The sequence below is a fragment of the Asparagus officinalis genome, chromosome 4 (genome assembly GCF_001876935.1).
Source record: "Asparagus officinalis chromosome 4, Aspof.V1, whole genome shotgun sequence".
Taxonomy (NCBI): Eukaryota; Viridiplantae; Streptophyta; class Magnoliopsida; order Asparagales; family Asparagaceae; genus Asparagus; species Asparagus officinalis.
This window is the reverse complement of record NC_033797.1, coordinates 132922940-132944443: the sequence shown is the minus strand read 5'-3', so window position 1 is coordinate 132944443 and position 21504 is coordinate 132922940. Positions and strand designations below refer to the sequence as shown.

General features: G+C 35.1%; 1 protein-coding gene across 2 annotated transcripts; it reads left to right on the top strand.

The window, feature by feature from the left end:
* LOC109839083 (ELMO domain-containing protein A-like) lies at positions 11481 to 21486 on the top strand. 2 transcript variants are annotated; one of them, XM_020407518.1, is made up of 9 exons: positions 11481 to 11831; positions 13060 to 13160; positions 15946 to 16014; positions 19136 to 19251; positions 19362 to 19416; positions 19932 to 20004; positions 20231 to 20278; positions 21069 to 21163; positions 21265 to 21486. In XM_020407518.1, the coding sequence occupies exons 1-9, from the start codon at positions 11759 to 11761 to the stop codon at positions 21364 to 21366; spliced, it is 732 nt and encodes a 243-aa protein (XP_020263107.1). In that variant the 5' UTR covers positions 11481 to 11758; the 3' UTR covers positions 21367 to 21486. The 2 variants fall into 2 exon arrangements, with proteins under 2 accessions (XP_020263107.1, XP_020263106.1); XM_020407517.1 differs by having other exon boundaries at positions 11483 to 11831; positions 19932 to 20052.

The window sequence follows — 21504 nt, the reverse complement described above, 5'->3', positions numbered from 1 at the left end:
TTGTTCTCCACCATGGCCTTCTACTTCTTGAAGACTCGGAACACCTCTGACTTATGCTTCATGAAGTAGACACACACCTTCCTCGAGTGATCGTTGATAAAGGTGGCATAGTATCTTGAACCACCAAAAGAAGACACATTGGCTGGACCCCATACATCTGTATGAATCAACTCTAGCTTCTGAGCCTTAGGTGACCTTCCACCCTTCTGGAAACTAATCCTCTTCTGCTTCACAAAGATGCAGTCTTCACAAATCCCAACTTCCACGGCATCGATCCTAGTTAGTTTTCCCTATGAATGTAAGATCTTCATCCTCTTCTCGCTCATGTGCCCTAGCCTATTGTGCCACAGATCTGTACTCTCTTTGTCAGCTACAATTGCGAGGGTGTCACTCACATATAAGGTGAGGTAGAGAGTCCCGAGTTTGTTGCCCCGAGCAACTATCATTGTACCGTTGGAGATTTTCCACGAATCCCCTGTGAATGTCGAAACATAGCCTTCTGCTCCAAGCTGTCCCACCGAAACAAGATTCCTCTTCAGCTTCGGCACGTGTCTCACGTTCTTTAAGGTCTACTTAGAGGCTTTCATCTAAATCTGCATTTCACCCTCTCCAACAATATTACATGGCTCGTTATTCCCCAAATATTTTTTTCCAAAGTCCCCTGCTACATAATTCTGAAAGAGATTCCTGTTAGCAGTAGTGTGGAAAGAGGTTCCTGAGTCGATGACCCAAGAATCCGAGTCGCTATCCATAGTAAGGATCAAGGCATCCTGCACGATATGAGCCTCCTTCTTACCCGCATTCTTTTTTGGACTCTTACAGACTGAAGACATATAGCCCTCCTGACCGCAATTCTAACACTTCTCTTTGATAGGTCTAACCTTCGAGTTTGACCTCTTCTTCACTGATTTCAACCGATTCTTGTTCTGGTTTCCTTTCTTCTGACTTCTGCCTCTCTGCTTGAAACTTAGAGCTAAACCTGAACCTTCTGATTCGGATGATTTCCTTCTAACCTCCTCGGATAGAATCATGCTAACAACCTCACTCAGCTTTAACTTCTCCATCCCTGTCGAATTGCTGATTGTCGTCACACAACCTGCCTAACTATCCGGATAACTACGATAGAATTAATAGGGCTTGCACTTCATCATCAAACGAGATGTCCATAAAGATAAGATGATCAACAATCATGTTGAACTCACTGAGGTGCATCTTGAAGGACCGTCATTTTGCCATCTTGAGGTTGAAAAGAGTTTTGACGAGATGCACCTTGTTTGCTGCTGACGATTACTCGTACATTTTCGCGAGCGCTTCTATAAGCTCCACCGTCATCTTCTCATTCAATATGTTGTGGGCTACTAATTTGACGAGCGACAACCGAATTTTCCCTAGAGCCTGTTAGACCCTAGAGGAGGGTGATTAGGGTCTTATGCTAATCTAATCCGATTTAAAAGCCAATTAAAATTAATTAACAAATATATTCTTACAAGATAGATATACAATAGTTATAATCAAGAATAAGCAATATGAATAAAGAGATATATCCTATATGATAAATATATGTAAGGATATATAAACTAGCACAAGATGATATATCCTACCAAAGAGATATACAATATGATATATGCAAGGATATGTAAACTAACACAAGAGTAAACAATATGAACTAGATAGTGGATGATAAAAATAATGAGCTATGGACAATGGCGACAAGAAATATAAACATAAAACTAAGTGCGCCAAAACAAACTCAAACACACGATATGATCACAGAGTTCGGACCTTCCGTCTGACGTCTCCGCTTCCCTCTCCCGGGGAGAAATCCACTATCACAACCGGGTTTTCTAGCTCACCCGAATAATGTTTACAACCACACTATATCGATTTTCAATGATCACCGATCAACGTATACACTCACTCACAATGTCGGTTTTCAACGTTCACCGATCAACGTCCACTCCTCACACTCGGTTTTCTAGCTAACAGAAAACTTTACAATCTCACAAAGATAACAAATGATTTGTTCTCTAATACAATGCGAGAACTCAATTAAAGCTCAACTCAATATTACAATTTCTCACAACCCTAATATACTATGTATGTAAATACTAAAAGCTCATGTGGGTGTGTGTAACAATGAGAATAAATAAAACAACTAAACTCAAATAAAATGTAGCATATAGAAATTATGAATAAAACAATATAGCTAGAAATAGAGTTTAGGAATTCTTCTCTGAAAAACAAGATGGAGAGATGGATTAAAAGGAAGCTCAAACAATATAGATGATCTCCTCCACTTGTGAACCAACCAAAACAGCTTTAAACCAAACTTAAACCCCTGTTAAAACTTTTATAAACTTGTTTAAAACATCCCATTGGTTGCTGAAATAGAAGAGGGTTTGGGGGTTTATATAGGAAGAGGAAGCAACAGCAAAAACCCCAAGGGAAAAGACCAAACAGCCCAAGAATTAGAAATTTGATTCTGTACCAAAAGGGTCGTTGGATAAACAGCGGTCGACCGTGAGCAACAAAAACAACAGGAAAAGCTCCAGAGACTTTGGTGGTCGACCATGGCGGTCGACCGTGGGAAATCTCGAGCTCACGGTCGACCGCGGCGGTCGACCGTGAAAGTCTCTGCTGCCCACTGACGAAAGAACTCAGGCGCGGTCGACCGTAGCGGTCGACCGTGAACTGATATATGAAATTCCAGGTTTTGAAAACAGTTTGCTGATTTTAAAACACTGTTTAAAAATATCAAATAAATTCAGAAAAATGTAAAACTTTGGGGAATGATTGTAGACATGATAATAAACATGCTACAATGACTGGTTTCTAAAAAAACTTTCCAAATGAAAAATATCATCATTTTACAAAATAGGCCAAAACATGAAAATGTAAACATGTGAATTTTGACATTTTGGCTAAACCATATTTTGAAACTTTGCACAATGATTATGTAGACTTAATAAAATATGTATATGATTATTGTTAAGTCCAAAAACTAAGAATACAATATTTTTATAAATACAATAGAAAATGAAACATATGAGTATGTATATGAAAATGCATTTGTTTCATATCTAAGTAGTTAAACCAAATCACAATAATAAATATGCAAAATGTAATTTCATATTTGTAAACATGAAAACCCAAAACCATGCATGTATATATATAACTATATATATACATAGAAACCAAATACGTGTGTGTATATGATATTGAGCTTAAGGTACTTAACACACATAATATAAAACCTAAACTAAGTTACCCAAGCTAGATCTTGATCTTCAATAAGCTCGACTTGGTACACTTGCGGATGAAGCTTGAACTTGATCTTTAACTTTGATTTGCGTAGGCTTCACTCCACAATTTCGCCAACCTCCATTGGATATGATCGTGAATGCGCAATTCTATCCATCCTCCAACATATTATTTGTCTACAATAAATAACAAAATACAAACACTAGACAAATTAATAATATTAGCTATAAATTATTTGTTAAATTATCATCAAAATAAGAAGGCCAAATGAGCCTTCCTATCCAGTATCTCCCAATCACCTTTGACTCCTCTTTCTTCTGTCCCTTTTCCTTACCCATCAGCGGGCGATACAAGTCCTTCTGGTACAGATAGTCCTCTATCTGTGAGTCCAATAGGCAAAGTCTGAACCGTCAAACTTCTCGATCTTTGATTTGATTTCCTCTGCTATGGCTTTCACACAAATTGCTGAACGAAGCTCTGATACCAGTTGTTAGGGAATCCGAAACAATCAAATCGGATCCTTGCTCTTTCGAACCTTGTGTTGAAAGTAGGAAAGTAAGAAATTCACCACAAATAAAAACCACACCACACAATTCCTTTATTAATTAAAGAAGAAATACAAGCTCTCAAACTAGGGTTTTATCTCTCTAAAATTCTCTCTCTTTCTACAGTCAAAAATCTCTCTTTTTCGTGTTCTTATTAAACCCTAAAATGTTTGGGTATATATACAGAGTCTTGAAAGAAACATAATCCAAAACTGTTTAAGAAACAGGCTGACTGCGTCGCGGTCGACCGCGCAGGTATTGCGGTCGACTGCACACCAGTCACGGTCGACCGTATCAAACGACGGAGACTTAAATCGATTACAGGGTTGGCGTGGTCGACCGCCACGGTTGACCGCATTCGGATCCAGCTCCTCCTGAGCTCCTGTGCACGTTCGCGATCGACCGCCGCAGACTCGTGGTCGATCGTGGATCTGTCTGGCTGTTTTTCTTCCTCGTTTTGATTCCAGCTTGGCTTCAATTTTGGGTCTACACTTTAGACTAACATCTATTACAGGGTATGTTTTTTCCACCATTCTCTAAACTTAAGATCTACTACGGTCCTTTTTACTTCTCCACACAATCCACCTACTAACTTGATCGTTGGGGGAACAACCGGAGAATCACACCCCGCCCTCTTATGATTCGTTACTTATGCAGGGAAGTACAACTTGCCTAAAGACCAGACATTTTGGAGAGTTAGAGGACCTCCGTCAACTTAATCTACTTTTATTTGAATGTATGATTCCATACATCAACAAATAGGGTTATCTATAATATGCTACCGGGTTTCTCCTAAAATATTATTGATTAATTGGTAAAAAAAATTTTGTTATGTATTGATTTGATATCATGTATTTATGTTTTTTATAAATGTCTCTCTTTAAATTATTTATAGAACACAAAACGCCATAAAAATATATAACATATAAAGTTCTATAAAATTAAGAATTTTTCTATTACAAATTAAATATTCTCTACGATCTAAAATAAATAAATAAAGTATTCACACAAACTACCAAAATAATCATCTCGAATTCTCCCTACTTTAACTTTTTTTCCAAGAATTCGATTGAAATTTTAATAGGTTCTTAAGATTATTTTAAGAATAAATATTTAAAATTTTAAGATTATTTTATGGATACTTTAAAACCTTATATCTCATCTAATTGTAATATTGTATTTGGTTGCTTCATGTTGCAAGATTTAACTCAATTTATTGCTCAGTTCATACCAAATCTCACACGGGTGGGAATCAAATGAGTGTTCTTTAGTTATTTTAAATAAGACACCTACTTTGAAATAAAATTATTGCACACTCTTATTTTGTATTTCCTTTATAATAAAAAACTCTAGGTTAAGTTGCAATTTTGAAGGAGCAACAGATCAAAGAAAGAAATTTTTAGAAGCACATGCTTAAAAAAAAATTAGCTTAAAAAAATTTATAGAGAACAAAGAAATCAGATATACAAATGAAAGAAACCAAACCACCCGTGCAAGGGCAAAACACTTGTATTAGAAATAAAACATAAGCTAAGTTGCATTTAAACCTTGATCATTTTGCTATATAATCTTACTAGTGTGCACCCCATACAAAGCACGTCCCTTTTTGTTATTTTCGCTAAGTGATTCTTTTTTAAATGCTACAATAATTTTTTTAAAAATGCTGCATTATTCTGTTTCGTGATACAACAATGTTGCTACAGTAATAATACTACAGTAATTAACTGTAGCATGAATAGTAAATCTTTGGATCCTCCTATACGTATAGAGGGGTAGATTTTAAATGAACTTTATAATACTAATATGCGATATGAGGTTTTCCATGTGGTAATCCAAATTTGTGTTTTTTATATCCAGACATGTCGGTTATTTGAATATTTATTTTGATATCTAGATTATCATTTTAAAAGTACTTATCCATATCCATGAAAATAAAAAATATGGACAATTTGATTAATCACACCGGTCATTATATTGTAAGTTTGCGACTCCAAAGTTGTTGGAAAGCTCCATAAATAGTTTTCTTAGTTAAACCTTGTAGCTTGAGTAATGTAAAGTTGGCTCTTCTTGAGAGTTTGAAAAAAAAAAAACTGATTTATAATTAACTTAAGACGGGCAGAGCCAGAATTCATGGCCAGATAGGGCACTCACGCCCAGGAGGGAAAATTTTGTTCTAAATAACCATCAATTTATTTTTAAATTATCAACTATTTGTTGGAAGAAATCATCAAAAAATTAAACATTTAATTTATCATAAAAATAATTCTTGACTGTTCGTTGGTGAAAAAATATATTATAATATGTTGTAGAAAGTTTGTGGTATAAGAATAGATGTTATCACTCTGTATCAATATATGTATTATCATTATAAAATTAGATTGGATTATCAATTTTAAATTTTTAGATACTATCGAAAAACCTATGTGATTTTAAAAGTACTTGCCCAACCTGTGTTGGCTTTGGCTCCGCCCCGAACTTAAGATATACTTAAGCCCCAAGACCGAGAGTACCCTGTAATATTTTGGAGAGAGCGTAAAGAGTTGCTTAAGGTTACAATTTGCGTTAATAATGGATTTATCTCTCTCTTAAATAGATCATTACATGATTAAATGATTCATCGTGTCAGTAGAAATGATTTAAAATGGTGCCGACCTGTAGACTCCTTGAATAATGGCATATATGCCCATGGATATGGAATGTCTGCTTGATTACATGGGCTGACAGCGAAGGGCAAGTTTGTCTTTCCGGATGGCGAAGTGGTGGCGATGCAAAAGCGTACAAATATAGTGTATATACATCTTAAAATTTTGATAGGACTAGGGAACAGATATGAATATCAGATATTTACTCCTCTATATGTAAAAATTTATTGTTCATACTATAGTAATAATATAGTCAGTTACTACATCATGAACCACAAATCTCTGGGTTCTGTAGTATTGAGAGTAAATTATGCTACAATAATACTACATTAAATTACTATATCACGAACAGTAATATTGGGTCCTATAAGTGTAGAGAGTAAATATACTGTCCATGCTGCAGTAACTTACGGTATCATGAACGATATCCTTTTAAGTATAGAACAGTAAATATGATTTCTAATTTTAAGCATGCAATAATCAAATTAACTGTATTAAATATTAGAGGGAGGTAGGTCTAAAATGCAATGCTTAAAAAAACAAGAGGTCGTGTTAATAACTATTTTAATCTTAACTTGGGGTATCTAAAATTAATTTTCGTGACGCAGATATCTAACTTTAATTTTGTAAACATATTGACCATACTAATGGTTTCAGAAATTTTGTTTTATTCAGACAGCTCCTATAGCATGCAGTGTATTTACTACATTTACTTTTGAGGTTTATTAGTTTTTTTCATATCCTATATTAGTATTATGCCCGCGCATTCCTACGGGTATTATTTATCGTGATATATCTATCACCAAAGTGATAATATGATTTTTATAAATAACTGCTTATAGAAACATTAGTTACAATTTTTTTACTACTATTTAGAGAGTGAATTTTAAAACCATTTAACAAAATAGTATACCAATTAGCAAGTTTTATCAATTTTATATAATAGAGCCAGCAAAGATTTATATTTGTGAAATTTCTAATAAATGTTAAATTCATCATCTGGAAAAGCAAAAAAAAAAAAAAAGAGTTATGAATAGTATTTTCAAGGTTAAAAAATGTTATTTCAGTTTGAGCAATGGATAATAGGCCAAAATTTTATTGTAGCATATATAGTATGTTTTAAGATTCAAAAATCATAATGTAGCATGAATAATGCTTATAGGAAAAAAAAGCACATTGTAAACAAGAGATCTAAATATTACGTATCATGAATAATATTAATTTTAATATTCTAGATCATGTTATAGCAAGAATAGTGTTTACTGTAGCATGAACAGATTTTTTGATATTTTGCTTTAAGTTAGAAATAGTAGATATCTAAATGTTAATTTTTGTATTTATATCCATATATGTTATTACAAAATTGAGATGAATATGATAAAGGTCATATCCAATCTAATTTGAATTCTTACACATCTTAACTTTCCTCTCTTCTCCTTTAATAAAACTTTCTTAATTTCAATTCCGGTGACCAGAACCAATTAAGGGTATTGGGCCAGGGGGATATTGTATGCATCGCCGGGGTCAATATTCAATCACAATAAGAAATGTTTTTTTTCTCACAAAAATCACCTTTTAAAATAGGGTGAAAATAAAACGACTATTTTTTAAGTTTAATTTACACAAAAAATCATATTTAGAGGGATTTCCTGTTACAATCAACCACTTGGGTCCTCTTTTACGAGGAAACTTTGATTAGAATTTCCAAAATGCCCTTGAAAAATATGCCAATCTTGATCAATAGATAGATGTCACTTGCCTGACACGTGTTTTTAAGGGTATTTTGAAATTTTAAATTGAAATTCCATTAAAAAAAATAGATCAGTGTGGTTGATTGCAGCCTGTAATCGGAAACACTTTTTAAAAATAATTTTTGTATATAAATTAAACTTTAAAGATGCTTTTTTATCATCACCCTATAACTAGGGTGAAACCCATAACATTCCTAAGATCTAGGAGTCTAGTCACCGCCCACAACTACTATGTCCTGACGACACGTGAGTCGACTTACCAATTATTCACTTTGCACCTCTTATTTCCTTTTTCCTTTTTTGCTCTTTTATTTTTCCTTTCATATTCTTAACACTTTTGTATTCTTTCCTTATTTTTCCTTCAAACTACTTGAGTAACTCTCATTAGTTGAAATCTACTTGGCGATTTGAATGATTGTTCTAATAAAGGCATAGTCAATAATAAATTGTGAGATTAGATTATAAAAGTATAAATCTTTATGTGAAAGTACCTGAAACTTTGGTTCAGAATATAACATCCTTTTTGTTCCTCATAATACAAATAGTCAATTTGACAGTGTTAACTTTAAAATGCTAACCCGAAGAAAGAATGAAAATGATCATTTGTATCATCGACTTTAGATAATTAAATAGAATAATTCTTCTTGGACCCAAATTAGGAGACCAATCTATGGGACAACTGAGGTGGACAAAATTTTTCCATATTTATCATACTTTTTGGTATTCCAATAAAATGGAAAAGGAAATTAAAGGTGTTTTCAGAGTTTTAAGCTTAGACCCGTCTTCTTCCTCCTTAACTTTTCCACATTTGATAAAGCATTGGAGGAGCCGGCGCGACTCAGCTATCGGCGAAGGAGCCTTCGGGCTCTCCCGTGCAGGAGCAGGAGCAGGAGAAGCCACCGCAGGTGCTGGAGACAGACTCAAGCTCGCAGGTCCAGGCGCCGGCACCGGAGCCTCACTGAACAACTCTGACGGCAGCAACATACTATCCACAGTCAAAATACAGACTAGAGTATCATCAAGAACAGTCTCCGCAATGCGAGAACTCCCCATCCCAGTCTCCAAGCTCACATCATCGCCATGAGAACTCACAGTTAGATCAAACTTACCAGCTCCACTCGTGGCAATGGTGGCGATGAGATGATCAGTTCCCTTCAGCGACGCCTTCAGAGAATAACTCGGTAGCATGTGGTACTGCAGCAACGTCACAAGCTCAGCGCTGCTGAGCTTGTTCAAATTCAGAACCAAAATAATTTGGAGGGAAGCAGAAAATTTCGGAAAAAATACCCTTAATTGGGAGTTAATTATCATTAATTAACACTAGTTGCAATTGACACGCCAGCTTGCCATATGTACTGTCCTATGGACCTGTCCCATTTTCGGGTCCTGCTAGCGCTACTCAATTAAATATTGTCAGACCAAATTATTTTAAACCGCCAAATGTGTCATTTAAAACTTTTGTTGAAGTGGATTATTCCAATTACTTCAATTAAAGCATCTGTTAGCAACTACAATTTTTTGGACCACTGATTTCATGGTAATAAGCTAAGCTTTCAAGTGTACATCACTCATTTTGATATTGGACACATATGAAGCTTTTGATTGGATGAGGTATAAGGTTGCGGGCCAAGTCAGGATCTACAAGGTTTTTCGTTAAAATAAAATAAAATAAAATAAAATAAAAATTTTGAAAAAAATTGAAATCACACTAATTTATGTTTTTTTGACAAAAATATATTGTCATGTTTAAAGGTTAATCATTGTTATCTAATTATCACGTTTTTAACTTGTATGATCATATTCATATCAATTATAGACGGTTAAGTGTTTTCAATATGATTCCAACAGTTTTTGGGTTCGATTTTGAACTATAACAAAAAAATAAAAATAAAAATAAAAAAATATTTTTATTCCCGTAAAAAATGACAATGTATCCGGTATAGTTTATTAGGGTTTTGTTTAGACATAAACAAATAATTATGTTTGGTAATAGGAATAAGTTAAACAATCAAGAATCAAGATATGTAGTTGCTCCCCAATTATCACCATAAAACCAAAATTGATATTAAACCAAATTTGTAAAGGAATTTTACTGAAATAAATTAGAGGATGTTTATGTCAGAAAGTTAATTGTATGAGTGAGAATAAAACCAGATTCGTAAAGGAATTTATTAAAGAATTAATTAGAGGGTGTTTATATCGAAAATTAATTGTATGAGTGGGTGGATATGTGGAGGAGATTATGGTCTATTAATCTTCTCTGAAGCTGATTAATCAAGAGGAAGCAAATCCCTGCACCTGTAACACTTGTTAGAGAATCAGAGAACATTTCTCCTGGTGTGCCCTTTGACGATTAAGTCAGCGACAAATAAGTTGATTATCAGAATGTAGGATCTAGTTCAAGGTTTATCCCAACATACCTTGGTGTAGTAGGATTATCCATCGTTTATAGAGAATTCGTGAGGGCACATTGGTAATTTGATTGGGTTGGTGCAGTCTATCGAAAAGATTGCAGTTTACATGTATCGGTGGTCGGTTGAATGAATCATCTTTGCATTAGATGTGATAGTGAGCAAATGACAGAAGTGCCAGCGACGTCCGAGGAAGTGCCAGCGACATCCGAGGAGTCATTATAACTTCAGCTCGAGAAGTCAAAACCACTCTAGCCATGCATTTAATGCGATGGCAACTGGGCAGCGAAGTATGGGCTCCGACTGACCATTCGTTAAATGTGAATGATGTTGGTGAAGCTGATATGTCATTCAGTCGTTCGAGACGTTCTCTAGTAAAATCTACTCGTAGAAGACGTCTCAAACTCGAATTCCTTTAACAGATCCCAGCTTGAAGACATTTTTTTGTCTTGGACTCAGACTACTACAGAGATTGGGGGTGCTCACACCCATGTCGGATTTATAGGACCTGGCCCATTGACTTGACACGTGACCAACTCTTAAGGGTTTATTATACTTAGTAATTTTGAGGATACAACAGAGGGCATGTTCCTTTAGCTTCCCGCGAAATAATTTATCAGCTTTTATAAATTTTTTAGAAACTTCAACACTCATATATAGGACCACCATAACGTGCTCCCACTCTTTGCAGCTGATGGTCCATCACCAAAAGTAGAATAAAGCTATATCCCAATAACATCAAATGCCAGGGTCTTTTGTGATAGAGTCCAAACTTCCTACAAAATATTAACTTATTAATTATTTTTATTAATTCGAGATTTTGTAACCCCCACCGAAATAATTATAAAACCTTTACCATATATAAAATAAAAACGAATAAAGATCCGCCCTCCTGAATCTCGAGAGAAGACGGAAGAAAAGAGGAGCAGCAGAAAAAAACGCGCCGTGTCCTTAAAAAGGCGAACTCGGAAGAAAAGGCAGCGACCCCCGTCTCAAGATCTCGTCAAAACCTAGATTTGGAAATCCAAGAAGGAAACACTAGAAGTCTCACGGTCGATTCTTGATCTCTGTCGGCATGGACGACTCCGGCGAGCCTCGACCCGTGGCGGCGGCAGCGGCGATCTAGAGGCAAGGAGAGGGGGAGGAGAATGGACGAGCTCGTGGCGGTGAGAAGGCACTCGCATGGAATCGATCGAAGCAGCGGATGCCATTCCTCTTCTGGTAATTAACCTCTATATTTTGAGTAGTTTAGTTCAAAATTTCGGTTTGGTTGCCGGTTTGTGTCAGTTAGCGTTTGGTGAGAGATTTTTAATTGGATTTTTCAAAACTGTTGTAATTTCGCCGTTTTAGAAGGACTTTGGGTGTAATTTGAAGGAATCTTGAGCTGAATCGGGGTAATTTTCTAGGTTTTTGTCTTTATAGGTCTTTTTTTGTGTGAAAATGTTAATGTACTGTATACTGAAAATTCTTAGTTGAGAGGATCTGTAGAAACTTGTGGCTGACATCAATATTGGGACTTAGTTAGAATGAATCAAATTGGTGAAGATGGCAATTTTTGTATGGAGGATTGTAAAATCGTATGATTTTGCATTGAGAGGATCAGTTGAGGCACGTAATAAATACTTATTCTCGGAACTTGAGGTTAAAAGGAAAAAGTAAAAGAGAAGGGATTCCAGTCTTTGAAGATATGTACTATTAAAGAGTTTAACACTAATTTATAAGTTTTTTTTTTGGGTGGGGTCTTCAACTGTCAACACTTATCAGAAATTTAGAGTGGAGAGGAGGAACCTGGTCGTTGTTCGGGAAAAAGTCATGATGAATGTGGATGTTGCTTGAGGTTGCCGGAGAGATAAAAGGCAGTCAATTGAATATAATGACAATATATTACAATTGAAATGAGAGGAACGATACAGAGTATTATGTAAAAGCAGGGATCAGTATCTCCTATGGGCTTGCAGTAGGATACTAGGATTAACTTTTTGATAGTCAGTCTGGATCGTTAATAAAGGAAAAGTATCGTACTGCAGTATTTGGAAGTTTTTTGGAATGAAATATGGGGAATTAAAGAGCGAAAATGCACGTGCAGAAACTGATTTATTTTAAAACTTTGTAGAATTAGATTATTTTTGTCAGTATTACTAACAAAGAACATACAATAAGCATCACTCAATACTGTAGGCCCTATGTCAGTGCAGCTGCGCTTCACATTTTCTCATGAAAATTGATCGAAGATAATTTAAAGATGTAATGGCAAGAATAGGGAGCTGACTGAGTGATTGTAATTGTTGAGAAAAATATTTTGAAGCATATTGCATATATTTGTACATATGTACATAATCTGAATGATTTAAGTATTTTTCTGTAACTGATTGAGAATATTTAATGATTTGATCATATCACGAAGATATAGAATGCTGAAACTGATATCTTTTGCGTTGTATTGCCATAGCCGAAGGGTCAACAGCATGGATCGGGAAGGGCCTCTCTTGTGTTTGTGCTCAGAGAAGAGAAAGTGATGCACGCCTATCATTTGATCTAACCCCTTCTCAGGTAATCTTCTGTGTGCAGTTGCACTGAGAAACACTGAAATTAGATAATGCGCTGCATCTTGTTTACTTTTAGCTAGTGTATTCAAGATGATTTTCTTTTTTCTTTTTCGTTTTAATGGTACTAACAGAATGTTTATGAACTTGCAGTAGAATTTAGTTAGACTTTCTTCTGCAGGTTATCTTGCACTTCATTTTTTTACTAATTAAATGTTAACTTCTAAACTGTTTACGTATTTATGACAGTTTTCTTGTAAATGTCTTTGCTATCTGGCCTTTCTTTCATTGTGCAAGTACGTCCAAACTTGTAGTAGCAGAATTGTTGAAAGCACAGTGTGGATACTTCACACTTGTCAGTGAACAAGCATCACATTATATGACTATTCTTTTACAGATAAATCCTAGACTAATACTTTTATCTCTTGCAAACCAGGTTACTTTAGTTGTCACAGTGGAGAAATGATGTGGTGATAAATAAATTAATTAGTCTTCTTTGGCTAGCAAAGAAAACCCTTCAGTTTAAATTTTGTAAGAATGCTTTTAAAAAGATACTTGAGAGCCCTCAGGAACACTGAGGTGCTTATAATTCCTTTGGCAATGAATTTCACGTTTTTATCCAGGTCCATATCTTCTCCGACAGTGAATCAATATATAACCAGGGTCAATCTTTTCTTAGTAATTTAAAGTTTGTATGGCATACTCAAGAAGACCTCAGGGAAGTTTGCTTGTAGATGTAAGGACTTGAATAAACTGTTGGTTTGACATTCCTTGCATGGTTTACATTGACATGAAATTTCTCGCTTCATGACGATATTAAGGTTTTATTAGAGGAACTTGTTGAGCCTGTAGAAGCATTAAAGTGTAACTAATAACTTGAATTAATTTTATGTTTAATGTTTAATTTAAAAAAACTTAGTATTGTCATCCTATGTGTTGTGTTATTCAGATTGTAGTTTTGCAAGGATGACTAGAACTAGCTCCAACTAGGTGTGATTCCTTGAAGCTTTCTTTCCTGCAATGTTGTTTGTTTACAGTTAATATTGTTAAGGCAAGGTAAACATGAATTCACTTGTGTTCAATGTAGCTTGCTATAGAATGCAATCTTGTGAGGTAATAATTAAATTTCAGTTGTACTTAGTGAATTTGCTACATATTCAGGCAATCATTTGTGTGGGCATCTATTGAACTTGTTTGTGTGGGCTGTGGAGTGAAGGAGAAGCAAGGAATGAAATTGTTGTGATGAATAACGAAAAACCACACATTTGAAAAATTATAGGATTGGAGTTTGAATGCTTGTAGGCTTTCATCCAGGAGAAGATTTGTTAGCTGAGAAGATTACATGGATCTATGTATGGAGTGAGAGGGCTAAAGTATTCCATCTGATTATGATTAGGCCATCTTGCCTAAACTAATGTGATTGGCATTGAACACTCATCAGTCAGCAAATGGAACTTGCAGTTGCTTCAGTGGGTTAATATTGAGATTTCATGTATAAAAATTTATTTGTATAATATGATTCCTTGGATTGGTGTTTCTGGATTCTGTCAAAAAGAGAGGTACAACTACAGTTTCTAGTACTACACACCTAAAGGCTTTCAGATTCAGTTCTGATGAATCTTGAAAACAGAGCTCCAATGTGATCGCCATATCTGCCAATTCACCCTCCAAATCATTTATTAAACTATGATTTTATCCATCTCAGTTACTATTTGAGATTAAAAGGGAAATGTTCATCCCTTTCTGTTACGGTGAATTTTAAAAAAATGACTGTTTCCCCTTGCTTGGATCCAAAACACCACCTTTAATCTTTCCTCCACCCTAATCCCCTCATAAACCCTAACCTAGTTATTCTCTCATACTTAGCACGTGTACAACATCCTCAAACTCCAGTGCCTCTTCACCATGGAGATCCTCACCAAGTACAATTATAGCCTCTGTGAAGAACACTTCACCAACACAACCCTAAACCTGTTACTCAATGACGATAATAAGCCATGTTGAAGGAAGCTTTGGATTTCCAGTTGGCTTTAATCTTCTGTGTTTGGGACTCATCTATTTTCTCCCTTATGAATAATTAGATATTGGATACAAGAGTGCTAGTCATCATCCAGGCCTTCATCAAAAGGGTGTCCTTTGTGGAGATGATTTTAAACTTTGATGTCGAGAAAGCTCTATGAAGTTGACACTAGCCCTCCAGGAGCTGGTGCCAATTTTCTGGCAAGGACAACCCTGAGCAGATAAGGCCTTAAGATCTATTCCATCAAAGTAGCCCTATGACATGTCACAAGGATGACTCATAAGTTTCATTAAGGGGAATTACATTCCTTTTTATATAATTAATATTATAGTGTGAATGCCAAAAGAAATATATATACTGATTAGTATAATGTCAGAGGCTTTGCAATGGTCTTTTTGTTGCTTTATTAAAAGCCCTAATTTCCTAGAAAAGTTATTTTCATGTTTGTTTCCATTTTCATAGGTGAAATCCTTTTGACATGGTGAGTTTTTGTACAGATACATAACCTCTCATCATTTTTTAGACTTGTGAATGTATGAACAAGTTAAAGAGAAAGAAGGGAGAAAGAACATGAGGGGGAAAAAATTTATCCTGCGGTATAGCATATGAAAGAGCTATACAGCATGACTCATAGCAAATTTTTGCATCCTATTGCTGACCATCTAATGGACAATTTCATTTTCATCTTAAGTTTTTTTATTAATCATTGTATACATTGGGAAGGCTAATTGTCAATACTGACTGACGTGAGTGATTTCATTTTTGTGCTCAGGAGGAATGTCTACAGAGGCTACAAGAACGCATAGATGTTACTTATGACAGTAACAAGATTGAGCACCAGGTACTAATGCCATTCAGCATTTCATTTTCCTTGTCGGTTTCCTGATTATCATGTCCAAACTTATCCTACTTATACGCCATGCCATTATGAAATTTTTACTAGCGATTTGTTCAGGTTGTGTTTTTCATCAGAGTTTTGTGCTAATAATTGCATGTTATTTGCTATTAACAATAGCATTTTATTTGCTACTTACTTTCATGTTCAATTCATTTTAAATGTATGTATTCTTGGAAAAGGACACCCCTGTAAAATTAATAAATTTGTTAAATTGGCATAGATTTTGGTTAAATACTGATGCATCATGTTTAAAGAGAGAAAACATCAAAATTACAAGCAATGCATGTATACAAGTAGCATTTTTAAGTACACTAATGCATGCTTTTAAAGGAAATACATAAATGTATTATCACTTTTTCTACAGAAGCTTGATGCAAACAAAAGGTGGTTAAGATAAAGCTTCATATGAGACTAAATTGGATATAATGAGGATTCATTTGTCCCGGTTTCACATACTTCCCACCAAGCTACATGTCATTGTTAACATGGCATGGAATTAGTGTACGGTTGCTTAGATGATGATTAAGGTGTTGATAAAGTTTAGATTGGTACCTATTGTTAGGATTTACCTAGGGTTGAAGAGTTGATAGCATTTCTAGATATTGAGGTTAAATGACTAAATATGGTATAAAGAAATAGGTTGGAGGAAGAACTGAAACACAGATATTTAAGGCAGCAGGAAAGAAGATTTCACTTCATCAAGCTTAGGTTTCACCCGCAATTTTGCATCCAACAACTTCAATCAGAGAAGAAGACTTCAATCTCTTGTAAGGCAATCAAAATTTTCATCAAAATATGCACAACATAACAATGGCTACCTGGACACATGTAGAAGAGCATTTTTAACTCTAACCACCAAAAAACCACTTACAACATAAAGAATGACTGGTCCGTTCTGAAAACAAATGGCTACTGAGTAAGACTTAGTACAACTCGAGCACAAAATATGAACTAATAGGGACTAATATCTATCTGAAAGGTAAACTTGATCTTAAAAAGGGTTGAATCTTTGACTGATTTGCTTCATTCCGGAAACTTATGATCATGGGCTAAGCGGGTGATTTGGCATCAATTTTCCTCCATGGTTTTTGACATGCAGGATACAAGGGACACCAGCAAATGTACTAGTCAAAACTGTATTCTTCACAAGAATATATAAGAAAAAAGAGCAACTCAAATGTATGAACAGTTTTTTTAGCAGGGAGAACCTGTACATTAATAAATTCCCAAGTTTCGTTATTTAATTGAGTATCCAAAGCCATTTATTTCCAGAAAAAGGTTTCTGACCAACAGGAACAGCAGAATTGTGCATCTACAATCTAGTCCATTCACCCCTTGAAACTGCAAATCTCTCTGTACATCGCATTTTTCTGGAGCCATCTTTCAGTATACCTGTTATTGAGCCTCAAATAGGTATCGTACTTTCTCTGTGACTAGCATCTTCACTGACATTTGAGGCATTATGCCTATGCTTCTAACTATCATTGTAAAGCTTCTACCTTAAATACCTTCTTTGCGTTCTCTTAAAGCCTATTCCCATTCCCTTCATTCTTTCTGCTGGAAGTATTTGAATAATAGAGGTGCTAATTTGCATATTAGGTAACAACATAGATTGGGAGACAAATGGATTTATTTTTGACCAGTGTTTAGTTCTTTTGAAGGACAATATGCTACTGTATCCCATCTTCTAAAATAATTGCAGTATATAAATTTTTTGTTATCTTCAGTAGGTATTATTGCCTGCTTCTGTTAAGTAATTTTAAGTAAGTTCACTGTTTGCTTGGTTAGAGAATTGGAAGGGTAATGTGGGGGTCAGTAATAATTAGTACCTTGGGTTATTTTCATTATGTGATTCTGTCATTCTGATGATGAACTGTTTTTGCATTGCTTCTGACATGTGCTGTTCTGGAAGAGGTAGTCTTCGGATTGTGACCTTTATAGTGTCCAGACTCTGTTAGTGTAAACAAGGAGTCAAGGACCTCGACTGGTTGAGATGATGCTTAGTCATCTGGCTTTGTTACTGACCTCTTGGCTAGACACGTGGCATCTTCTTATTGGTTGCTTCTTAAGAGTCGGTTTTGTGGCATAACTCCTTCCTATAATATGGTATGATTTTCAGATGCAAACAACACCACACATCAGGTTAACTTATAGTATTACAAGTTGCCAGTAACGAAGAGAAAAGTAAAAAAGAAAGTAACCAATGCCTTGTATATAACCTCAATTTACAATAGAAAAAGTCGAAGTTGCTTTGCCCTCACATAATCGTGCCTTCCATATCCCATTACATAGTTCTTAAGAAGAGGGGAAATTTTTTTCACAAACCAGAGAGTTTTTAGAATTTATATTCTAAACCTCATCCATTGTGCTTAACTCTGCTTCCCAGGACCAGATTTCTGCGAGTAATTTTTGCTGGAAATTAGAACTTCGTATATTTTAAAAAGGAAAGGGGGAGAGGAAGAACCTTTTATTACCTTTCAAAGAACCCTAAATAAGGGGTAAGATGGGTTCAAACTCTATGCCTCTGAGCATAAAGGGCAAAAGATTTAGAGTCATTCTTCCAAAATACTTCCATTGCCATGGATTCCATCTCCACAGTTGGGACTCTCCCCTCTGTGTTAAATCATTACATTACTCTTGATTTATATAAGCATTTGCATGGTATATTAAGCAAAGAAATACATACAAATCTTGATTCATTTCTATCTATGAAGATGAACAATAAGGTGCGATGACCCATATCTTTTCTTTAATTTATTTCTGATTTGGTTGAGATGTTAGAACATGCACTTTCTGACATGCATGAACACTAGATCTGTTTCCTATTTGGTTTGTCCAAGGGAGGATGTATTTTTCTAACATGCATGCACATATATTAAAGTCCACAGTACCTCCTTAGGAGAAGAAGCAAAGTAATATATTTTTAGCCAATTTGTTATTGGTCTGGATTATTTTGACCTTTCAATTTGATAGTTGTCTTTTCATCTTGTAAATGCAAATAAAATGCTCTAATTTTTGACAAGTCTTTTAACATTGCCATCACTTCCAATTTTGAAACTTGTAGGAAGCCTTAAGAGCTCTCTGGCGTGCAGCTTTTCCTGAAGTTGAACTCAGAGGTTTGATATCTGAACAATGGAAGGAAATGGGATGGCAAGGAAAAGATCCGTCTACAGATTTCAGGTATATGATATTTGTTGCATCAACAATGTAAGCTTGGATTTATGCCTTGATTCTCAGTTCACTTGTTTTCAGATTTACAATTGACAAATGGTTCTTGATCTTTATTGCAGGGGTGGTGGTTTCATATCATTGGAGAATCTGCTGTTCTTTGCAAAGACTTATCCTGTAAGTGCTTTTTCTTAATTTTTACTCTGTGTGATACACTGATAAATACAGAATGTAACCAGAACGAAGCAGTAATTGTAGTGTTCACAAGTTCCCCATTGGGAGATTATTTCCTTACTTGAACATGTGTCACTGCTTGTTTTTAGCTGAGAGCTAATCTCAAAATGTTAGTAAAGAAAGCATTGGCTTGTGCCTATACTATCCATGAGTATCATGAGTAGTACTTCCTGTTTTAGGGTTATTGTGTTATGACGATGACAACAACAACAACGAAAGTCATTATATATCATCATAAATATATCTAGTAATAATCTATCATCATTAACCTTGGTAAGGCTATACTTGCACATATGTGACATCTAAATAAATTATTCAGTTTGAATGCTGGTCTTAGAAAAATTATAGTGACTGAAGACTTTTTAAATTCTGCAATATGATAATCTACTATCTTGAAGACCTATATTCATCTAAGCTGCCTTCCATCTAAATAGCTGAGGTAACTCTTTTTCATGCAGAAAACCTTTCAGGATCTTCTCCGAAAGCTAGAGGGCAACCGATCTGATTGGGAATATCCATTCGCTGTAGCTGGTGTGAATATAACATTTATGCTAATACAGATGCTTGATCTTCAAACTGGTTTGTACATTTCATGGCTATATAGCTTATAAGATGATGAAAAAAAATGCAGTCTCTAAATAAATATGACAACCTGGCTATGTAGTTAGATAGTTAATCTATGCTGTAATACTTCTAGTATCTTTCAACTAATAGTGCTTTAATGAACATTAATGGCAGTTACTTTGTTCAATTGCAGTCAAACCAAGGACAATGATGGGAGCGGTTTTCCTAAAGCTACTTTCAGGTATCTGAATACTTGTATTGGAATTATTTTGCTCAGAATTTTTCCTATTTAAGAACCACAGAGTAAGAGTTTCCGTGATAAGATTATATGTCGGACAAATTTGAGCATACCATTTTGTTTAGGGTCCACCATCTGAAAGTCATGAGTTTGATCTTCACTACAGCATATGGTTCAAACCCCATCCTCTTTTCTTTTACTCTTCAAACTATGCATAAATTTAACACATTTAATTCTGTAATATTTAAATTGGTTGAAATCACTTACGAATACCTGTATCCAGTTTCACCTACAAAGCCACATATCAAAAAAGGGAAAGACTGGGATTTGATGAGTACATTTTACCACTGTATATATTTGATGAAGTTTAATTTCCCTTCTCATTTGTGTATTCATATTAATTCACATGCTCTGTTCATATTATCATGATAGCAATTTAACATTTAGAAAGCAAGTTTTGTGTCCGTGAAACGTTTTAGAATTTCAAGCATTTTCACCCTAGTACACCTTTTGTTATTTTTTGAAAAAGTGCAAGCTTTATTTGCTGCAGAATTTTCTATTTAACAATTCTCATGATATAAAATCTCATTTTGAACTCTTTTTTAAGGGCTTGCTATTTTAACAATTCTCATGATGTAAAATGTCATTTTGGACTCTTTTTTAAGGGCTTGACAATATAGGAGAAAACCTAGGATCGATTATGGTCGAATGTCAACAAAGGATGATACTTCCTTTTTGACACGAGTTTATTGTTCGTATTCTTATGTCACTCTGCATTCTGACTATGGTACAGAAAATGAGCGAGCCTTTGATGTTCTGTACTGCATAACTTTCAAGTTGATGGATCATCTTTGGCTTGAGATGCGTGCATCATACATGGAGTTCAATGTATGCATTTCCTCACTTATGAAAATAAAAGGTTATAATAACCACTCTACTATGTGTTCCCTAATTAACCCTCTTTTGTTTCAATATCTCTTTGTGCTCAGTCGGTAATGAAAGCTGCTCGCCGTCAACTTGAAAGAGAGCTGTTATTAGAAGACATTCAAAGGGTGGAAGACATGCCCTCCTATGGACTCCTCGCTTGGTAGTTGAAAATAGTTCGTTTTGGCTTGTTTGATTTTTCAGATATTCCTCGTGTTTCAATATTGTGTTTTTTCTCCCCACGGTTGTTTCGGAATGTGTTCATATTAAGGTTTTTTATTATCCTTGGTCTTGAATTTAAAACT